At 39.3% G+C, this 20,000-nt stretch overlaps 1 protein-coding gene across 3 annotated transcripts in view; it reads left to right on the plus strand.

Moving 5' to 3' along the window:
* The window catches only part of LOC119573345 (polypeptide N-acetylgalactosaminyltransferase 2-like), a 100,485-nt gene that overhangs the window by 19,693 nt on the left and 60,792 nt on the right, over nucleotides 1-20,000 (plus strand). Inside the window, exons 2-3 of one of the 3 annotated variants that reach the window (XM_037920563.1) lie at nucleotides 13,671-13,709; nucleotides 14,643-14,675. The exons of 1 other annotated variant lie outside the window; for it this stretch is intronic. In XM_037920563.1, coding sequence (XP_037776491.1) covers nucleotides 13,671-13,709; nucleotides 14,643-14,675 — 72 coding nt within the window. The remainder of the gene's footprint in view (nucleotides 1-13,670; nucleotides 13,710-14,642; nucleotides 14,676-20,000) is intronic. One more of the 3 variants, XM_037920570.1, reaches the window with a different exon arrangement.

A 20,000-nucleotide genomic window follows, 5' to 3' on the forward strand; every position in this document is an offset into this window, starting at 1 on the left:
GGGAAAGAAATAGACAGAAAGAATGAAAGAAAGAAAAGATCTTTTAAGTATTATCCGTCCGTTGTGTAACACAAAGGAAAGGTGGATATAATGCCTGAGCGAGCGAGCCGGCACATGCCCCACAGTCTACTCGATGGACAGATTCCACTTTTATCCTTCTGAAAGAGCATTAGCGTTGTCCCGCCGTGCGCCCTCTGTCCCCGGGTTTTCACTTGGTTATAGAAAGGTCGGCTGGGATGTTTCTCCTTCGCAGTCTCTCGCTCTTTCATTTTTTGTTTCGCTGTGATATTCCTTTTTTTTTTTTTTGAGGGGGGAGGGGGGAGGGGCGGGGTATATTTGGTTTTCTGATTTTTTTTTTCTTTTCTCTCCTTTTCTCGATCTTTTTCTCTCTCCCTCTTTCCCTCTCATTTTACTTCCCTCCCTTCCTAATTCCCTCCCTCCTTCCCTCCCTTCCTTATTCCCCCCCCCTTCCCCACTCCTTCCCTCCCTTCCTATTTCCCTCCCTACTTCCCTCCCTTCCTAATTCCCCTCCTACCGCCCTACCTTCGTCTGAAATTAGCCAACCAGAATCCATAATTTAGAACGATGTCGGTAAATATAATCCCTCCAGATCACATATTAGCGTCTTAATTTGAATGTGATCAGGAATAATAGCTAACTTACTCGCCACAAGAGCTAATTATGAAGAAAATTAGGGCAATTAAGTGCGTCGACTGGACTGGGCCCTCACGCGCTTATCACCACGTGTGTTTTGTGCTGTATCTTTGCCCTTTGTATTCGTTGAGAGGAAAGCCGGCGACGAGTCATTATTTTACTCAGATACGCCGCGTATTGTCCGTGGAGGAAAACAGAGAGATGGGTGGATGGAGGGGGGGAGATGGAGGGAGATAAATAGACGAATATAGATAGGGAGGGAGGGAGTAGAGAGACGAATGTAGATAGAGGTGGAGATAGAGAGACGAATGTAGATAGAGGTGGAGATAGAGATAGGTAAGTAGACAGATAAATCTGCAAAAAAAATGGAAGAAGAGAGAGAGACTGAGGCATAAATAACGACACTGATAAACCGATGGAAAGATAAATAGGTAGCTAGATATATAGATAGATAGATAAATACAGAGAGAGATAGAAGAAAAACAGACCGAGTGAGAGAAAGAATTTATTTTTAGCTCCTACTCAGTCTTCTAAGTAAATGCAAATACTGAGCTGGTTTTGCACAATGCATTCTTGAAGTAGTAACCAATATAAAAAGCGAAACCAGAGCACTGCCATGAAGCCCCATTTTAAAGCAGCCACGAGCTCTTATTCCCCAAGTGCAAGAAGTGTATTCTTGAAAACAGCTTTTTAACTCATGCGCAGAATAAAGACGAGCGGATCGATTACTCACAAAGGAGGCGATACGTCTTCAGGGCAAGTCTCAAGAAAAAGGAACAGAAGCGCGAGATAGCTGTAAATCCCAGCCTGGACTCGGAGATTGCTACTGTCAGATATTTTATATATGCGCCCCCCCCCCTCCAGCCCCACCCGTGATAAATCCACAGGCAATGCAATAATTCTCATCGTAAATCCTCCCTTAAATCGATGACATGTCAAGAAGAATGCCTGGAGGAAAGCATTGTCCTATGCTTGAGGGGAGTGAGGAGGAGGTTAAGTACAGCTTGCATTGTGTCCCTCTTGATTTTTTATATTTCGAATTTGCTTCCAGACAGCGCTGAGGCATGTGCTTAAAAATGTGGTCGCGTGTGCCTGAAATATGCAGCGAATGTGAGACATGTTCGTAGTATTCCAAACCCTCACGGAGGGCCGCCAGAAGAAGCGAAGCGGCTGTCACGCAAGAATCCGGATACGCTTAATGCTCTAGCAAATACGTAATGGAGATTTCGCCTCGACGTGACCTTTGTTTTGCATACGAGGGATACAGTCGTAATATTATCCCTCATGCAATCATCGGGATATGAATTTTGCGTGTGATATCCATGACTTCAAGGTCTCTCTGTGTTGGGTGACTCCCCGCGGCGGCAACTTCCAGGGACTTGATGTAATGGCAACTACCTTACTCGATGACATGGAAGATGCGTAAAAAAAATAAGGGATAATTTATGAATGTAAAAGATGTATAGAAAGCAAAGTTATATATAGAATACTTTTGTATTTCTGTTGTAAGGATATTTAAATACAATGAACAATATTTGTCAAAATGTTCAAGGATTAAATGGGGATACATCTCGCAATACCTACGCGCCTTTCATCGTCTTAGATATAGCACACTTGGACGACTGAAGAGCGCGGATGACTCCTTTATTTTTAGTTTTCTCCTTTTCTATTTGTTGAAAGAACGCTAATTATATATGTGTGATTGTTGTGTGTGTGTGTGTGTGTGTGTGTGTGTGTTATTATTATTATGTATTATATATATATATATATATATATATATATATATATATATGATATATATATATATATTATATATATATATATAATACATATATATATACATATATAATATATACTACATGTATATGTGTGTGTGTGTGTGTTGTGTATTAAAAAGGGAAACAGCCAAATAGAAAATGAACCTAAATGCGTAACGTTTTCGAACTGTTAGTTCTCTTCAGACGAATAATAAACCGAAATGGAATTTCCATTCCTTCGGATTATTATTCGTCTGAAGAGGAACTCGTGAAGAGTTCGAAACGTTACGATTTAGGTTCATCTTCTACTGTGGCTGTTTCCCTTTTCATCTTTGTGTACACGTTACTTTGTTTGTCTATATATATATATATATATATATATATATATATATATATATATATACTATATATATATATATATTATTATATATATTGTGTGTGGTGTGTGTGTTGTGGTGTGTGTGTGTGTTGAGTGTGTGTGTGCGTGTGTGTGTGTCTGTGTGTGTGTGTGTGTGTTGTGTGTGTACATTTATTTATTTATTTGTTTGCCTATTTATTTGTTTAATTATTATTTACTTATTTATTTACACAAACACACAAATACACACTCACTCCCACACCAAAGACACACGCAACACACACACACACACATACACACACACACACACATATATATATATATATATAATATATATATATATATATATATATATATATAGATATATATATTATATATATATATCTATATATATATATATATATATATATATATATAATATATATATATATATATAGTAATATATATAGATTATTATATATATTGTATATATATATATTATGTATAATCTATTATATATATAAATTATCATATATATATATATATATATATATATATATATATATATATATATGTATATATATATATATGTGTATGTATATATGTATGTATGTATGTATGTATGCATTGGTGTGTACGTGTAATGAGTGTATGTGTGTGTGTGTGTGTGTTTGTGTGTGTGTGTGTCTGTGTGTGTGTGTGTGTGTGTGTGTGTGTCTGTGTGTCTGTGTCTGTGTGCGTGCATGTGCGTGTGTACATATATATGTATGTATATGTATATACAGACATAGAGACAGGCATAAGTTTATACAATACATACATGCATACATACATACATACATACATACATTCATACATGCAAATACATACATGCATATACATACATACATGCAAATATACATACATATATGTATGCGTACATACATTTGTATTTTTATCTTTCATTTTTGAAAACGTCAAAGAAAGGACTAGAAAAAATGTATATCAATAATGTCTCACAATATATATCTACTGTCAATGAAATTCTTACCCTAGAAAGGTTAAAGCATACGAGTACGTTGTAAATTCCCTGCTCGGTGGAAAGTCAGCATGAATTTTGACACTAAATAAATATCCTTTGAAACTGAATCTTTTTATCATCATCAGTCTTATAGAGAACATTTTCGAAGTTCAGTCATTGTGTCAAATCATTACTTCCGCTTGAATCCATCTCTGTGTTTATATTGCTGGAAAATCTTTATGTCACTTTTCCAACTGGTTTTCATATATCTTTAAACCTCTCTCTCTCTCTCTCTCTCTCTCTCTCTCTCTCTCTCTCTCTCTCTCTCTCTCTCTCTCTCTCTCTCTCTCTCTCTCTCTCTCTCTCTCTCGCTCTCTCTCTCGGCCTGTTTGTCTGTCTCTGTCATTCTCTCTTTGTCATTCTCTCTTTCCCTCCCTCCCTTCCTCCCTCCCTCTTTCTCTCTTTGTCCTTCTCCTGTCTCCCTCTCTCTTTCCCTTGTCCTTATCCTGCTCTTTCTCCCCCCTCCTTTCTCTCCATCCTCTTCCTTTCTCCTCTCATTTTTTAGCTCGATTTGCTTCTTATTGTTATTACATGTACATGAGGATATCGTTGTCTGCGAATCCCTCCACAGTTTCGCTAAAGGCGTGTCTCGATAAAGCACGATATTTCTCAAGTAAAATGTTTCAAGTAGAACCTCTTGTATCGTAGTGGAATATCGGAAGACTCACAGAAAAAAAAGGAAATAAAAAAAACGGTCGTGTTGACTAAAAGGGTTTATTGAAGGATGTTTCCCCGTGATTCACCGCCAGATGGTGTTATGGTCAATATTTCAAGATGATGTCATATTAGAAAAGCGGATCCACTTTCTTTAATATCTCTGGTGTTTATGATCTTTTTCTCAAGTAATCCCTGAGTTATGAGGTGAGTAACCAACCTCGGCCTCAAGGATCAGCTAAAATCACTTTCTCACAGGATTTGAAAGAGGACCATTAAGCTGTTATCCGCCTCATTAAAGACACCGCTCCTTTCACACAGAAAAATTATAAAAAACTGTTTCAGGAAGTTTGGCTAATCCCACGTACGTGCGCTTCTCGCTCGCACTCTGTCTCCCACAAAATGGAAGATTTTTAAAAAGACAGGCTTAAGATAAAGTGAAAAGAAAGTGTAAATCAGTCATTAGGATACTAGCACTGGTGACGATGATGGTTAGTACAGTAAGGGTGATGATAGTGATGAATGAGGAAACGCCACCTACAATGCACAAACTAGATTTATTGAAAAGTGAGATTATGATTCCGAAATCCTCCAGGATGTTATTTTCCGTGATAATTCCGAAACTGCTGTGGGTTTATCTTCTAATATTATTAATAAATAGATTATAAGCCATGCGGATAAACGATAAGCGAAGGTATTTCCGAACAATCGATCAAGCTTCACACGGATTTTCGCCAACCCCCCCCCCCTTTACCCTCCCTCCTCCCTTCTCCCCCGCACTCCCCCAAAGCCAGCGCATCCTCACATAGGCGGAGTCCTCGTCTCCCAGGCTCTCTGCTCTTTTCCCACGAGTGCGATGGACCCTGTGTGTTATCCATTATGGTATCGTGGTTTCCATAGTGTTTGTGTGTGTTTGTCTGTGTGTGTGTGTTTGAGTGTTTGTGTGTGTGTGTGTGTGTTTGTGTGTGTGTGTGTGTTTGTATGTGAGTGTATGTGCATTCGTTTTCGTGTAATAAATGTTTTCCTTCTGAAGCGCACATTAAGAGTTTTAAAAGCGTCTAGACTTATAGACAAAATTTCAGATTCTTCGTCTGACTTGTTCAGTAACATGATATATTCTTGCCTTAATTTTTATGTCATCATGATCATCAACATTATTATTATTCTTGATATTTTTATTCAAGCAACTATAAAAACGGGGAACAATTTTTTTATGACGTGAATGCTAAGAATGTAATGTTAATCAGTATGTTATGTCTGATAGAATTACCAACCCCACTACTTTTTCAACAAATTTTGCCAACTGTCATGCGTGTGCAGATGTTATTGTAACTTCAAATAATGTTTGCATCCTGGGGTTTTTACCTGAAAGTGGTGTTTAATCAAATGTGTGTCCTTCATGTTACGTATAATTCACATTTTTCTTATTATTATTGTCATTGTTTTTGTTACTGTTCTCCCCAACACTCCCCTTCACCATTCTTTCGTTTCCCCTTTGCTATTGTTTTGTCATTTTTGCTTTTGTCTCAATATTGTCACTTTTTATGAATTTTTACATATTCACCTTCATACACATCAACATCAGTATCAGTTGCAAAAACATCATCAGCAATATAAAATACCAACGTCTAGACAACACCAACACCAAAGTTAACAATAACATTAGCATTGACACCAACATTAACATTAACAGTAGCATTAACACCAACATTAACATTAGTATTAACACCAACACCGAAATTAACATTAACAGTAGCATTAACACCAACATTAACATTAACACCAACATCAAAAGAAATTAAAAATACACAGCCCCTTCGCTTAGAATTCACGCCAGCATCAGACATCGCCAACATCAAGTGCTCCTCTCCATGTGCGAGTGTGTTGCATTCTCGGCAGCGTTCGTGCAAGGAGCAAATGCAAGGCCAAGAGATCAATGCAACGGGGGGAGGGGGGGTTCTTGTAGATAGCGAGCAACATCTCTTGTCTCGTCACCCGGAAGTGGAGGCTGGTAGGGCATCGGAATATAGAATGGGAGAGGGAGAGAGAATGTGGGAAGGAGAAAGAAGCAGAGAGAAAGAAGAAAGGATAGGGAAAGAGGAGAAGGAAGGAGAGGGAGAGAGGAGAAGGATTGAGTGAGATGAAGAAGAGAGAAGGAGAGGGAGGGAGGGAGGGATGGGGAAGCGAGAATGCGAGAGAGAGAGAGAGAGAGAGAGAGAGAGAGAGAATGAAAGAAAGAGAGGAAACCGCAGCAGAGAAATTGAAAGCGCGTGAAAGGAGCAAGAGAAAGAGGGAGGAAGGAGAAGGAGGGGGTAATTATCAAAGGAACCTAAATTAAAAAAGGTTGGAGAAGCGTGGTTAACTTAAACATTGCTTTTTTTTGTCTCTTGTTATGAGTTAAAAAGAGACGAGGGGCGAGGGAAATGAAGGGACGAGGAAGAGGATGGCAGTGTTAAAAAAAGTAAAGTAAAATAGAATACTAATTGTGTTTCTCTCTGTGTTCAATTATTTATTCCCTCCGTTCATGTTGCTCTGGATAAGGAAAAAACGTTTTGGGCGAATATTAAAAACAGACTCTTAGCACGAATCATTCTCCCAGACATGGAATTTCTAGTTGTCTGAAGCTCTCACGTGCTAATGTTATTCTTTAGAAAAAAAAAAAAGATCACCCTTCCAAAATGATGAAGACGAACATGTGCTCAGGACTTTTTAAAAAAATGAACGCGACAGCTGCTACTTGGGTTTTGACTCGAAAATGTTTATTTATACAAACTGCCAACGATGCTCGGTAATTATCAAAAGTGAATGTACTGCACGATGATGACTTTTGAATTGTAGATGAGATATTGGGTTACGTCTGCGCGTGCGGCTTTTTTTTTTTTTTTTTTTTTTTTTTTTTTTTTTTTTTTGTGTGTGTGTGTGTGTGTGTGTGTGTGTGTGTGTGTGTGTGTGTGTGTGTGTGTGTGTGTGTGTGTGTGTGTGCGCGCGCGTGTGTGTGTGTGTGTGAGCATGTGCGTGTGCGCACAGACGCACTTCTGTATCCCCCAACCACCAAGCGGATCTTTCTGGTCATATCACACACAGAAAGATAATGATAAGAATCGACGTTCATAATCCTATTAAACTCCTTCGTGAAGCGTTACTCCCGAATCAGCCGTCACAAGGAAGCGTCCGCCGCGAACCGTGAGAATAACAAGGCGACTCGTGTCCACTTAACTCCTGGGAATCTGTCTCCCGCCTTTACGCTAACCGGAAGCGTGTTCCTCTCTCCTCTCACTGGATCCAGCGCTGTCCATGTTCAGTTTATTATCGTTGTTATATCTCTTGTTGTATCTCTTATTGTTATTTTGTTATTCGTGTTTAAATGTATGGGGAATGCGCGGTAAAGCAAACACTTAAAGATATCACTAACGATAACTTTGCATTTTTTCAGAATATTTCGGGGATATACATTGTTGATCCTACAACCTTACTTGTTCAAGCGACAATTTTATCCCCAATTCTTTCTTTCTTATTATTGTATATATTTTTTTTATTTATTTGTTTATTTTAGAAAGCAGAAACCACATCCCACATACCAGGGCAGTAACCCAGTCTTAGCCTGCACGGCGTCGGGTGCCGAGCGAGAAGCCAAGAATGGCGTTGGGCGGCAATGCCATCGACGTCGTAAATTTCATATTGGTTTTCAATGGCGCCCGAGAATGACCACTTACGGCGAGGAATAACAGAGTTGACGTCAACTTCGTCTGGCGATCACGTCAATATTGGATGCGATGTCAACACGGGCGTGGAAAAAAGGGTATTCACATTCATTCCTTTGGTATTTGAGAAATTGCTCCTCGGGTTGGGTACAATGTGGTATTATTTGGGACTTCTTGGTAATACGTATGTGTATGTACATTCTCTCTCTCTCTCTCTCTCTCTCTCTCTCTCTCTCTCTCTCTCTCTCTCTCTCTCTCTCTCTCTCTCTCTCTCTCTCTCTCTCTCTCTCTCTCTCTCTCTCTCTCTTCTATGTCTGTGCGTGTATCTGTTTGTGTACGCGCGCGCATGTGTGTGTGTGTTTGTCTTTGAGTTTCTCTGCGCTAATCAAAGATGTTTTTACGGCAAACCAATGGGCAGCATACATAATTTTTAAGTTATCGTAACACAGCAAGCCATATTTCGCCACAGGATTAGCCATGTTACATAATTCCAGTCTCCTCCTGACGGCTGCAATTCCTGTTTCCGCCAACTTCCAAAACCTGATCGTCAGAATCTTATTCCTACCACCAATACCAATAACGATGGCCGTTAAGTAATGAAATGGCGAAAAATGATAATCTAATTTATCGAAGATTAAGGAGTTGAAAAAAGAGAACAATAATAAATACCAAATAAGCGATTAGTAGGCATTATAAACAGATTAATAGTACTGAATAAATATTTGTGTAGAATAAAGCAAAAAATAAAAATGAAAAAAAGAAGGAAAAAAAAAGGATTTGAAGAAGCGCCTCAACTGGTCGTGACGTCACAACGGTTTCGTGCCTACGTCAGAGAGGCGGGAGGAAGGCGTAAATAATTAAATAAGCGAGTAGAAAGAATGTTCATGTGGAATGATATAGACGATCGCGCTCTAATTTTAGTTTTTGTTACTTTCATACAAGGGATCGGAACTCTTCCTGCTTGATTTAGTCGTTTATTTTTACCTTCGCAATATTGCTATTGGAGGTTTTGTCCCACGGATATTTTTAGCATCGCTGAGGTAAATTCACTTTGCACTTCTTGGAATGGGAAGTGCATTTTATGAATTGGGTTTTTTTGTGTTTGTAAATATATGTGGATTACAGTGGGAAAGAAAACAGGTATGAAATGTATTGATTGACGTCAGCAACCTCTCTTTTTCTTTCTTCGTTTTGAGAGGATATTGAAAGAGGGGGACGTGTGGGAAACGGCGTTGGAATATGAATGGGAATATAGGAATGTGTACTGGATCATGGAAATGTGCACTCTATCCTTCTTTTAAAAGACCTGAAGAACAATCACACACACACACACACACACACACACACACACACACACACACACACACACACACACACACACACACACACACACACACACACACACACATATACATACATACATTCATACATACATACATACATACATATGTATATATATATATATATATATATATATATATATATATATATATATATATTCCTATTTTGGGGGGTGGATGGGCTAAGGGGAGCTTTTATATTTTTTCTGGTATTGAAATTTCGAAATATATAAGGAATTATTCTCCAGCTGATAAGTGGTGTTACTGACAAAAAAATGTTCGCTAAAAAGTTCTTTATTAAATAGTATTCAAATAATAACCATATTCAAGGTTAAAAGAAAACATAATATTTTCACTTACGAATCAAGAAACGAGCGCCAAGCATGTTAACAAACGATAATAAAGTTCATTCGCTTGCACAAGAACCTACAAGTACCATGCTTGCACGAGAGGCATAGATAGCGGGGGGAGGGGAGTAGAAATCCCACTCTACCTGGAAGGAAAACTCCAGTGAAATGCATATACTACTTATGTATGAGTATTTGAATAGCAGACATCATTTTTATTCTTTAGGAATAATAATTATATATGGAATATATTCGCTTGAAAGTCCGTTTACACACATGCGCGGTTTTCTTCATTTGTAACTAAACAATCTCGAATGCACTGTGTAATTTATAGTGTGCATGCAATTGATTGCTGTTAACCTGTCGTCACCCTCTTTCGCAAAGCTTTGTCAGTTTAATGAAAGATATAAATAACTCAGACGCTGGTATTCGTTTTTTAAAACATTTCATTTCATGTACCAAGGAATTTTCCCTTGCATCTTTGACTGTTTATGTGCTTGTCTGATTTTTGCTCACATAGACGGGTGTATAAAAAATGAGAAAAAAAGGAAATTGGTCGAAGTACAAAAAAATATCTATATGTCTATATTGCATGTTGTTGCCAATATACGTTTCTTCATACCTCGACAGTAGGTTTATTTGTGTCGCTGCGAATAGCATCCGTGTCTGAGCTAGCGTTACATTAGCCTAACTAGCTAAGTGACGAATACTTTTTTCTGGTGCGGAAACATCCGATGGTAACCCGATGAAAATAATTAAAGGTGACTATTAATTTTTTAAATCTAATGTGCTTTTATGGTGGCGGGCGGCTAAGCGGACATTTGACCCCCAATTCCAAAATGCCCCCTGCGCCCCTGCACACACCTGCATCGGACGGATAAATAACCATTGTTGTTATTTGTCCGTCTGTTGAGGTATTCTTGACCAGTTCGAGACGTCACGATTTAATTTCTTTTTTCTTATTGTGGAGTTTTCCCTTTCATGTGTGTGTGTGTGTTTGTGTGTGTGTGTGTGTGTGTGTGTGTGTGTGTTTGTGTTCGTGCGTGTGTGTGCAAATGTATGTGTGTGATTTCTAGTACTGCCACAGGAATTATTATTAATATTATTAGTATTGCCATTATCAGTATGATCATCCGTTTTATCGCTCTCTTCGTCATGTTTTAGTGTCGCTTGTGTCAGTTTCATTATCGACAATTTATGACAATAATTATAAAAGTGAAAATTATAAATAGGATTTAAAGCCTCGCAACAAATGCCCTTATTTATCACGGGTATAATTCCCAACCAATATTTACCACTGATCAGCCAAGCACGAAGTCATTATCGTCCGCGCAGCTTATTTCACCATCGGGACCTTGAATAGTAGCCAATATTTACAATGTACATTGGAAGAATGGCTTTGCTCAATGGGGGAGGGGGGGCGCTGGTCGATTTGTCATCTGCTTATGTATGGGCGCACCCGCATGCCGCCCACACTTGGCACTTGATACGCGCCGCCCATTGTCGTCTTTGGGGCTGCTTCCCACGCGTGGCATCAAGCTCTCTTGATTCGCTTTGGGTAGAGCCAGTTTGTCCTTTATCGTTATCTGTCTGCATGTATGTCTCTTTCTCTCTTTCTCTGTCTTATCTCTCTCTCTCTCTCTCTCTTATCTTCTTCTACTTTATCTATCTGCCTTCTCTCCTCTCCTCCTCTCTCTCTCTCTCCTCTCTCTCTCTCTCTCTTCTCTCTCCTTCTCTCTCTCTTTCATCTCCTCTCTCTTCTCTCCTCTTCGTATTCTCATCACTTCTCTCAACTCTTCTATCTCATTCACGCTCATACCTCTCGTCTCTGTTCTCTCTCCGTCCAGCTACACACGATCTCTCTTTCTCTGCTCGCTCATCTCGTTCTCTCTCTCTCTTCTCTCTCTCTCTCTCTCTCTCTCTCTCTCTCTCTCTCTCTCTCTCTCTCTCTCTCTCTCTCTCTCTCTCTTCCTTCTCATTTTCTCTCTCTTTCAGTCTCCCTTTCTCTCCTTTGTGAATATTCATACAAGCTGTATCGAAACTTTCTAATACGAGATGATTCACAGCTCATACGTGACCGGGAATAAACATGTAGTTCTGCACGGACACGAGCACAACGGGATGCCTTTTTTGTGACTAATTGGTCATAGCATAAGCGATAATAAGATCTCACGGGATCTCATGACTTAGGCAGCCCCCCACAAGGCCCGCATACCTATGGTACGGTCGAGACACGCTGCTAGCAGTTCCTTGGGAAAGAGAAGTACCTCTTTGTGCAAAGGGATGGGAGTGAGGAGTACTTCTCTGTTCTTACTTTTTCTCTCTCTCTCTTTCTCTTTCTCTCTCTTTCTCTTTCTCTTCTCTTTCTCTCTCTCTCTCTCTCTCCTCTCTCTCTCTCTCTCTCCTCTCTCTCTCTCTCTCTCTCTCTCTCTCTCTCTCTCTCTCTCTCTCTCTCTCTCTCTCTCTCTCTCTCTCTCTCTCTCTCTCTCTCTCTCTCTCTCTCTCTCAGAAACACAGTAAATGGAATAAGGACGGGGGATAAAATGTATGTGGCCCTGTTAATACAATACATTACCATTCTGATCTATATATTATTACGGTGAAAAATCACCTCTGAATATCAAGGAAAATTACGGGGTGTTGGATACGCGGGTGTTGGATAGTTAGTGTGAAGATATTTCATTACCGTTCGTACCTTTTCTACGTGTGGTCATAGATCTTCTTTGGTATGAGATATAGGAGTGTTCTCAGTTTCTACATTTGTGGGTTTTGTGTGTGTGTCTGTATAGGTAGACATTTGGTATTTACATACTCATATAAACACATATTTGTACAGTTACACACTCGCATGCACAAGCACATATACATACACACATTCACGCACACACGAGAGAGAGAGAGAGAGAGGAGAGAGAGAGAGAGAGAGAGAGAGAGAGAGAGAGAGAGAGAGAGAGAGAGGAGAGAGAGAGAGAGAGAGAGAGAGAGAGAGAGAGAGAGAGAGAGAAGAGAAGAGAAGAGAGAGAAGAGAGAAGACAGACAGACAGACAGACAGACAGACAGAGAGAAAGAGATTTCTTTTTAGAAAGCAGAGAAAAGGTGCATTACGGTGTATTGTGTTCATGAGTTTTAAATTGTTTGAATTTATGCAACGTACATGAGTAATCACTATATGTGCAATGAAGTAAGGATAAAAATGTACTTACATTTTAGCCATTCCATTATATTGAGGACAAAGACCTTATTATATTTGGTATAGACATGGCCGTTCAGATATTCACGAGGTGTACACATGTATCTTGTAATGCCCCCCCCCCCTCATTTGCATATGACTGTTGTCAGTTTAAGATAACATTCCCTGATGTTTTTCTATACACTGAATGACTGACAGACACATACAATAAGAGCTGTAGATGTAAGTAGTGTTCTAACAACTTTCGATATTTTCTACTCTGTGATAATATCTGTGTCTCAAAAGGAACAGCATGGATTTTATGTTTGACGAGTAGGATGTATATTAAGAGGTATATGTATGTAAGTGTTTGATGAAAAGTGATTGACTAAATGTTATTTTAATTCAATTAGTGTTCTTAATGGAAGATGTATTGTAAAATGATTGTTTTGTATGGAGAGGAAATGTAGTATTTGTGTATAGCAATGGACGATTATTTAATCTTATTCAATCTCTCTCTAAAAGAAGAGTATCAATAATTTACTAAATGATTAACAATTTTATTCCTTCTGTATGTGAGGGAGAATCAGCATTTGTAGTGAGCAGTGATTATTGACAATGGATTTCTAATTCGCGTGTTTTGACCCCCAGCGCCCATCAAGGAGCAGATCGACTGCTCTGTATATACCGGTGAGATACTTCCCCTTTTTGTCTCTTTCGTCCTTATAAGTCACCCACGCCTACTGCCTTATTGCTCCCTCAGTCTGATTAACTCGATATCTCTCTCTGTCTTTCTCTTCCCTTGCCAACCGTCTTTTCTCTGTCTCGGTTTCTCTCTCTCTCTCTCTCTCTCTCTCTCTCTCTCTCTCTCTCTCTCTCTCTCTCTCTCTCTCTCTCTCTCTCTCTCTCTCTCTTTCTCTCCTTGCCGGCGTCAATTACTCTCTGTGGACCAACTACCTTTGGTTTCCTCGACCCGCTTCCCCCCCTCCTCCGTCTATCTCTCCTCGTTAATAGATCTTAGTCTCTCCCTTACACACACTAATTGTGTCTTCTTCTCCTGGTGTCTTTTCGTCTGTCTGGCCAGCTAGTCCCCTCCCCCACTTCTTAGTCTTTACATCGTCTGTCACCTTCTCATAGATTTCACTTTTGCTCCCTCTTGCTAGTCTTTCCCTACTAGTACCCTGTAGTGTTTCCTAACTGTCGGTGAACCCATAGTCTGTCTCGCCTCTTAGTCTTAGCTTTACTCTTTCTCTGCTAGTATTATTAGACATATGCTAATACTAGCTATTGCTATTCTTGACTGGTATTTGCTTTTTGTAGAACTGATATCGCCACTCCTGAATAATTTAATTTTTTATTCATTTTTGGTGTCAATCCAATTGTTAGATTGTTTCACTGATTAACTACAGTATATACAGCTTTTAGTCATGGTTAATTCTTCTACATCGTTGTCACATTTTAGGATGTTGCATGATATATCTATGTATTTTTCAAACAAATGATCACACTATGTCATGTATGTTTCCCACAGTCACACAATCAGGCATGGAATGACCATTTTATCACCTATTGTGACCTCGGTTGATTACAGGTCATCTAATGCTGATTCGATCTTCTTCTCAGACCTCTAGGAGCCAGACGGGTGACCTGTGGAAGGTAAACAGTGGCTCACCCTTTCGTTCTATCACCCTCCCCTCATCCGACACAGTTATTTAGAGTGTGATGCTACTTGTCAACGCCGGTAGCTCCTCCTCCCACCCCCTCTCGTTTCTTAACTATACCCAAGCCTCTCCGGTTGTATCTAATCCAGTATTATTTTTTGTTACTAGCTAGTGTGCGATGCAGTTTTCTTTCGTTATATGCTGTGATTAACCAGGTGCTTCAACTCCATAACTCAAATTTCTGCTCGTTCACTTCCCACCTACACAACTCGTAAGCACAGTACTCACTTCAGTCTTTCTATCTCGCTTCAGTAGAGAATTATCAGTGAATTATCAGTGGGAACCTCCATATGGCTATATTGGCTTTTCTCACCATTGCCACGATGCTGTTATTGCCTTCTCACCATGACGCTGCCATAATAATCACGTTAGCCTTTCACAATTATCTTCGCCTTAAATCAAAATGCTAATTGGTCCCTCTGTTTTTTTTTTCCAGGTCATTCCATTTTCTAAAAGTTATCTGACGCTGCTAGTTTCGTTTTCTGTTTTCGTTCGCAGGCTTACATTGGTGAGGCAAATCGTTGTGTTTGTGTCGCCAGAGTGTGCCTGTTTACCGTCATTTATGTTATTAATTCATATTGCATAGTATTGTGTGCTGAGTCTTTGGCAGTATTTTTGTTTTGCTGCCAGTGTGTTTATTTAAGCATATCGTTGTGTGTGTATTTGTAGGGGGGTGAGTGAGTGAGTGAGTGAGTGAGTGAGTGAGTGAGTGAGTGAGTGAGTGAGTGAGTGAGTGAGTAGAGAGAGAGAGAGAGAGAGAGAGAGAGAGAGAGAGAGAGAGAGAGAGAGAGAGAGAGAGAGAGAGAGAGAATTTGCGTGTTTGAAGTGTGCAATTAGTGTTTGTGTATTTTTTTCAATTAGTGCTAGTGGAGGTATTAGTTTGTTGTTTGAAGTGTGCGTTTATTAATGTACGCCTTTTATGTAGATTGCGCGCGCGCGCATGGCACTCTACACTCGTGTGTGTGTGTGTGTTTGTGTGTGTGTGTGTGTGTGTGTGTGTGTGTGTGTGTGTGTGTGTGTGTGTGTGTGTGTGTGTGTGTGTGTGTGTGTGTGTGTGTGTGTGTGTGTGTGTGTGTGTGTGTGAGAAAGAAGAGATAAGAGAGAGAAAAAAACGAAATAGAGAGGGGTTTGTGGGGTGAGAAAGAGAGGGAAACAAAAGAGAGGTATTATATTCAGAAAACCCAGCGCCCGAACTAATCTCGCTCCGATTTAATAAAATCTCTTAACCCTTTACATTACCGAATAATTCACACAAGCAGAAGTGAAAAATAAGCCCTCTCTGGTAGGTTTAACACCCTCGGACGAGAATAGGGAGTTGGAGAGGAGAGTGAGGGGAAGGGGGGGAAGGATGGGTGAGGGGAGGGAAGGGGAATGGAGAGGGGTAGGAAAGTGAGGGAAGGAGGGGTGAGGGGAGGGGAGAGGAGAGTAGGAGAGAGAGGGAAGGGGGGTTGGGTGGAGGCGGGGAGGCACAGAGCGGAGAGAGTATCGAGCGCCGGCAGCGTTCCCTCCTCCATCTCGCGGTCCGGCCGCTGATGAGACGGTAATCTTGCTTCTGACGTCAGAATGGCATCATTTTCTTCTCTCTTTTTTTCTTTTTCTTTTGCGGGGGAGGGATGCAGATAGGCCTACGTTTCCTTTTGTATCAATAGGGAAAGAAATAAATGGTCTTTTTTCGTAAGCGGATGCAATGTTCTTTTGATCCGTATAGGAGAGAAATTTGCCTTGGATCTGCATATTCGATATATTTTTATTAACGTATTCATTTAAAGTGTCATCGTTGTGTGACGGAGGAAAAATGGCCACACCTAAAAAATATGTGATAAATTTCCATCTAGCATCGTTTTTCACACCTGCGTCTCTTCCGCTTCACGAGCTGAAATTTGCATCTGATTATCCATTTTCTATATGCCTGAAACTGCGGATTTAGCATTCCTTGATTAAAAGGACATTCGTTATTCATATGAATCGGCATAATTCACCAACGTTAAGTCTGGTCTTGCTATTTTACGCATTACTATTTCACCTTTTTCTTGTCGGTAAACAAACGAACTCGCAAAGGCTCAACGAAGTCAAAATTATTTGAATTTTAAACGACGGAAATAATGATACGTTTCACACTCGTTAGACTAGCGGAGATGCCATTATATGCATGTTAATGTTTTTCTTTTTTTATAGAAATTTCTTTTAGCAGAAGCAACCAGTTTATGTGTATTTTATATATGGATTATTATTATTATTATTATTATATTATTATTATTATTATTTTATTGTTATTATTATTATTATTTATTATTATTATTATTATTATTATTATTATTATTATTATTATTATTATTATTATTTTAGAAAATCTTTTACGCTTTTAGGCAAGGATTGGTACTTTCCTGCCTTCCTGATTTTATAGTCTAACATGAAATGACCAACGCTGTACGTATATTATTAAAGTGATATACAGATGTGTGTATATATACATTTCTTTCTAGTTTATGGGTAACATTAATACACATATTTTTTTTCCGGACATACTTTATGAGGAGTGTCGGTATTCGAATCAATCTTTAGTCTAAAGAAATGTAGCCTTTTTTTCACTGCTGTATTTTTTTATATATGCTGTACAAGTGTGTGTATGTGTGTGTGTGTGTGTGTGTGTGTGTGTGTGTGTTTGTGTGTTTGTGTGTGTGTTGTGTGTGTGTGTGTGTGTGTGTGTGTGTGTGTGTGTGCACGCGCGTACATTTTTTTATACATGCTGTACAAGTGTGTGTGTGTGTGTGTGTGTGTGTGTGTGTGTGTGTGTGTGTGTGTATGCATGTATATATGTATGTGTAAGTGTGTGTGTGTGCGTGCGTGCTTATGAGAATGTGCTCGTATCTATGCTTCCACACGCACGTAATCAATATATTCAAATGACTCCTCTGTAGCATTCAATTAATCAACCGACTTGCGCCGTACGTGTTTACTATTCATCCCATGAGCCCGTAATGGCGAGACGGCCCGCGCCAGCACCCAGGGCCTCGTCAGCTTTATTGCTTGTTTCGGGTCCATAGCCTCAGCCAGAGTCATTTAAGTCATTGCTCCATAATTTTTTTCCCGCCCCGCCATTACTTGCTCAAATGGGTGTCTGCGAATTCCAGATGACCATCACTCTCGCATCCTCCTCATTGTGCCCGGATGCTGCATGTGATTATTTCCCGGGAATGTAGTCATTAGAGTAATTGCTTGCGACAGACATTACCTTGATTAGAGACGGGTTGGGAGGGCTTGCTTAATTGCTTTTATATTATATTTTATTCATTTAATTATTTTGTCGAAGAAGTACATATAAACAGAATAACATTTTAAATTTCGAGAAGAAAAGTGGGTTGGAAAGGCTTGATTCATTTAAGAAACTCCTTATATATATATATATATATATATATATATATATATATATATATATATATATATATATATATATATATATATATATATTCTCGAAAAAGAAGAAAGTAAAAAAAAGTCAGTGTTATAACTGAATCTTTCTCCGTAATGTGATACTGGAATATAAAGTGGGTCATGGCCGATTATTTCAGAAGCCAAAGTATTTTCGTATTATAAAGTTTATTTAGCTGTTTGGTTTTAATTTTAGGAAAAAGTTTTACTACAACTACTTTTATTTCTCTTTATGGACATCTTTAAAGAGATATCTTAGTGACTTGATGGTATCATGAAAACAAATGACGATCATGTCCGCCTTCATTTTTTCCCCTCAGTATCATCAGTTTGCCTTTTCCCTAGATTTATTTACTAACATAAAACGCATCGATCAGATCAATCGTAAACAGATGATGGCCATGAATTTCAGTGTCCAGTTCGATGAACTGTTAAATATATTTCCCGGCAAACTTTCCCACCCTGGATGAGATCGGATTATTTATATTGGGCGTTATTTACACCGCGTTAACCTCCTTCATTGACGTGATCCATGAGGGAGCGTGAGTGTAAGATTACAGCATTTTCGTGATATTTTTGTGTACCTTTTTTCGTTTGCGTGATTTTTTTTTTTGTTTGCTTTGTATGTGTTTTTTTAACGTTAATTGTTATTGTTGTATGCTTTAGTGTATGTTTAACATCCTGTATATGTTATTTTTGCTTAGACTGATGGAAAGTTTTCTTGGCAGAAGTGTTTATTTTCCTTCACATAAATGTATGTTTTTATCTGCGTTATGTATTCCCATTAACTAAATGTTTATCTTATTTTACATTCGTGTTTATCTTTGTTTACATTTCTTTTATACAGGTTTTGCTTGGCTTGCTTTATTTTATATTTTTCAGTTCAATTCGTTTTGAAATTATATTTTGTTCAGACATTTTCTTAGCTCTCGTTTCCATCGTTATATATATATATATATATATATATATATATATATATATATATATATATATATATATATATATAAGAATGAATTCAAGTTAGTCGACCGCCCTCTTTATTTTTTAAATGCCATTTTAAACCTAAATAGAACAGGTCTCTCTTCAGTGGTGAACAAGGCTTTTGAACTGTTTGTTTAAGAAACTCCTACTAATGGTTTAAAGTGATTTTATTTTCCTTCAACAGGCCTTTTCCATCGCTGACAATGGGTGTGTTTCATGAGCGTAGTCCATGGGTGGCCTTGGTTTGTAATGGGCTTTAGGTGGACCCCCTTCCTCCAGCCTGCTTCCTCTCCCCTCCTCTCCCCTCCTCTCCCCCTCTCCCCCTCTCCCCCTCTCCCTTAACCCTTCCTCCATTCCTCCCTTCCTCTTTCTTACTCATTCCTCTCTCCCGTCTTTCTTACCCTTTCTTTTCTCCCTCTCTCTTACCTCTTCCTCTCTCTCTCTCTCTCTCTCTCTCTCTCTCTCGTCTCTCTCTTTCTCTCTCTCTTTCTCTCTCTCTCTCTCTTCCTCTCCCCTCTCTCTCTCTCTCTCTCTCCTCTCTCTCTCTCTCTCTTCTCTCTTCTCTCCTCTCTCTTTTTCTCTCTCTCTCTCTCCCCCTCCCCCTCCTCCCTCCCTCTCTCTCTCTCTCTCTCCTCTCTCTCCTCTCTCTCTCTCTCTCCTCCTCTCTCTCTCTCTCTCTCTCTACTCTCTCTCTCTCTCTCTCTCTCTCTCTTACCTCTTCCTCTCTCTCTCTTACCCCTTCTTCTCTTCCCTGTCTTACTCCTTCCTTCCTCCTTACTTTCCTCTGCCTTTCCCTTCCTCATTTCTTTTTTCCCCCACCTTCTTTACTCTCTCTTAATCCCTCTCCTCC

This window comes from Penaeus monodon, chromosome 1, assembly GCF_015228065.2.
Source record: "Penaeus monodon isolate SGIC_2016 chromosome 1, NSTDA_Pmon_1, whole genome shotgun sequence".
NCBI classification, from domain to species: Eukaryota; Metazoa; Arthropoda; class Malacostraca; order Decapoda; family Penaeidae; genus Penaeus; species Penaeus monodon.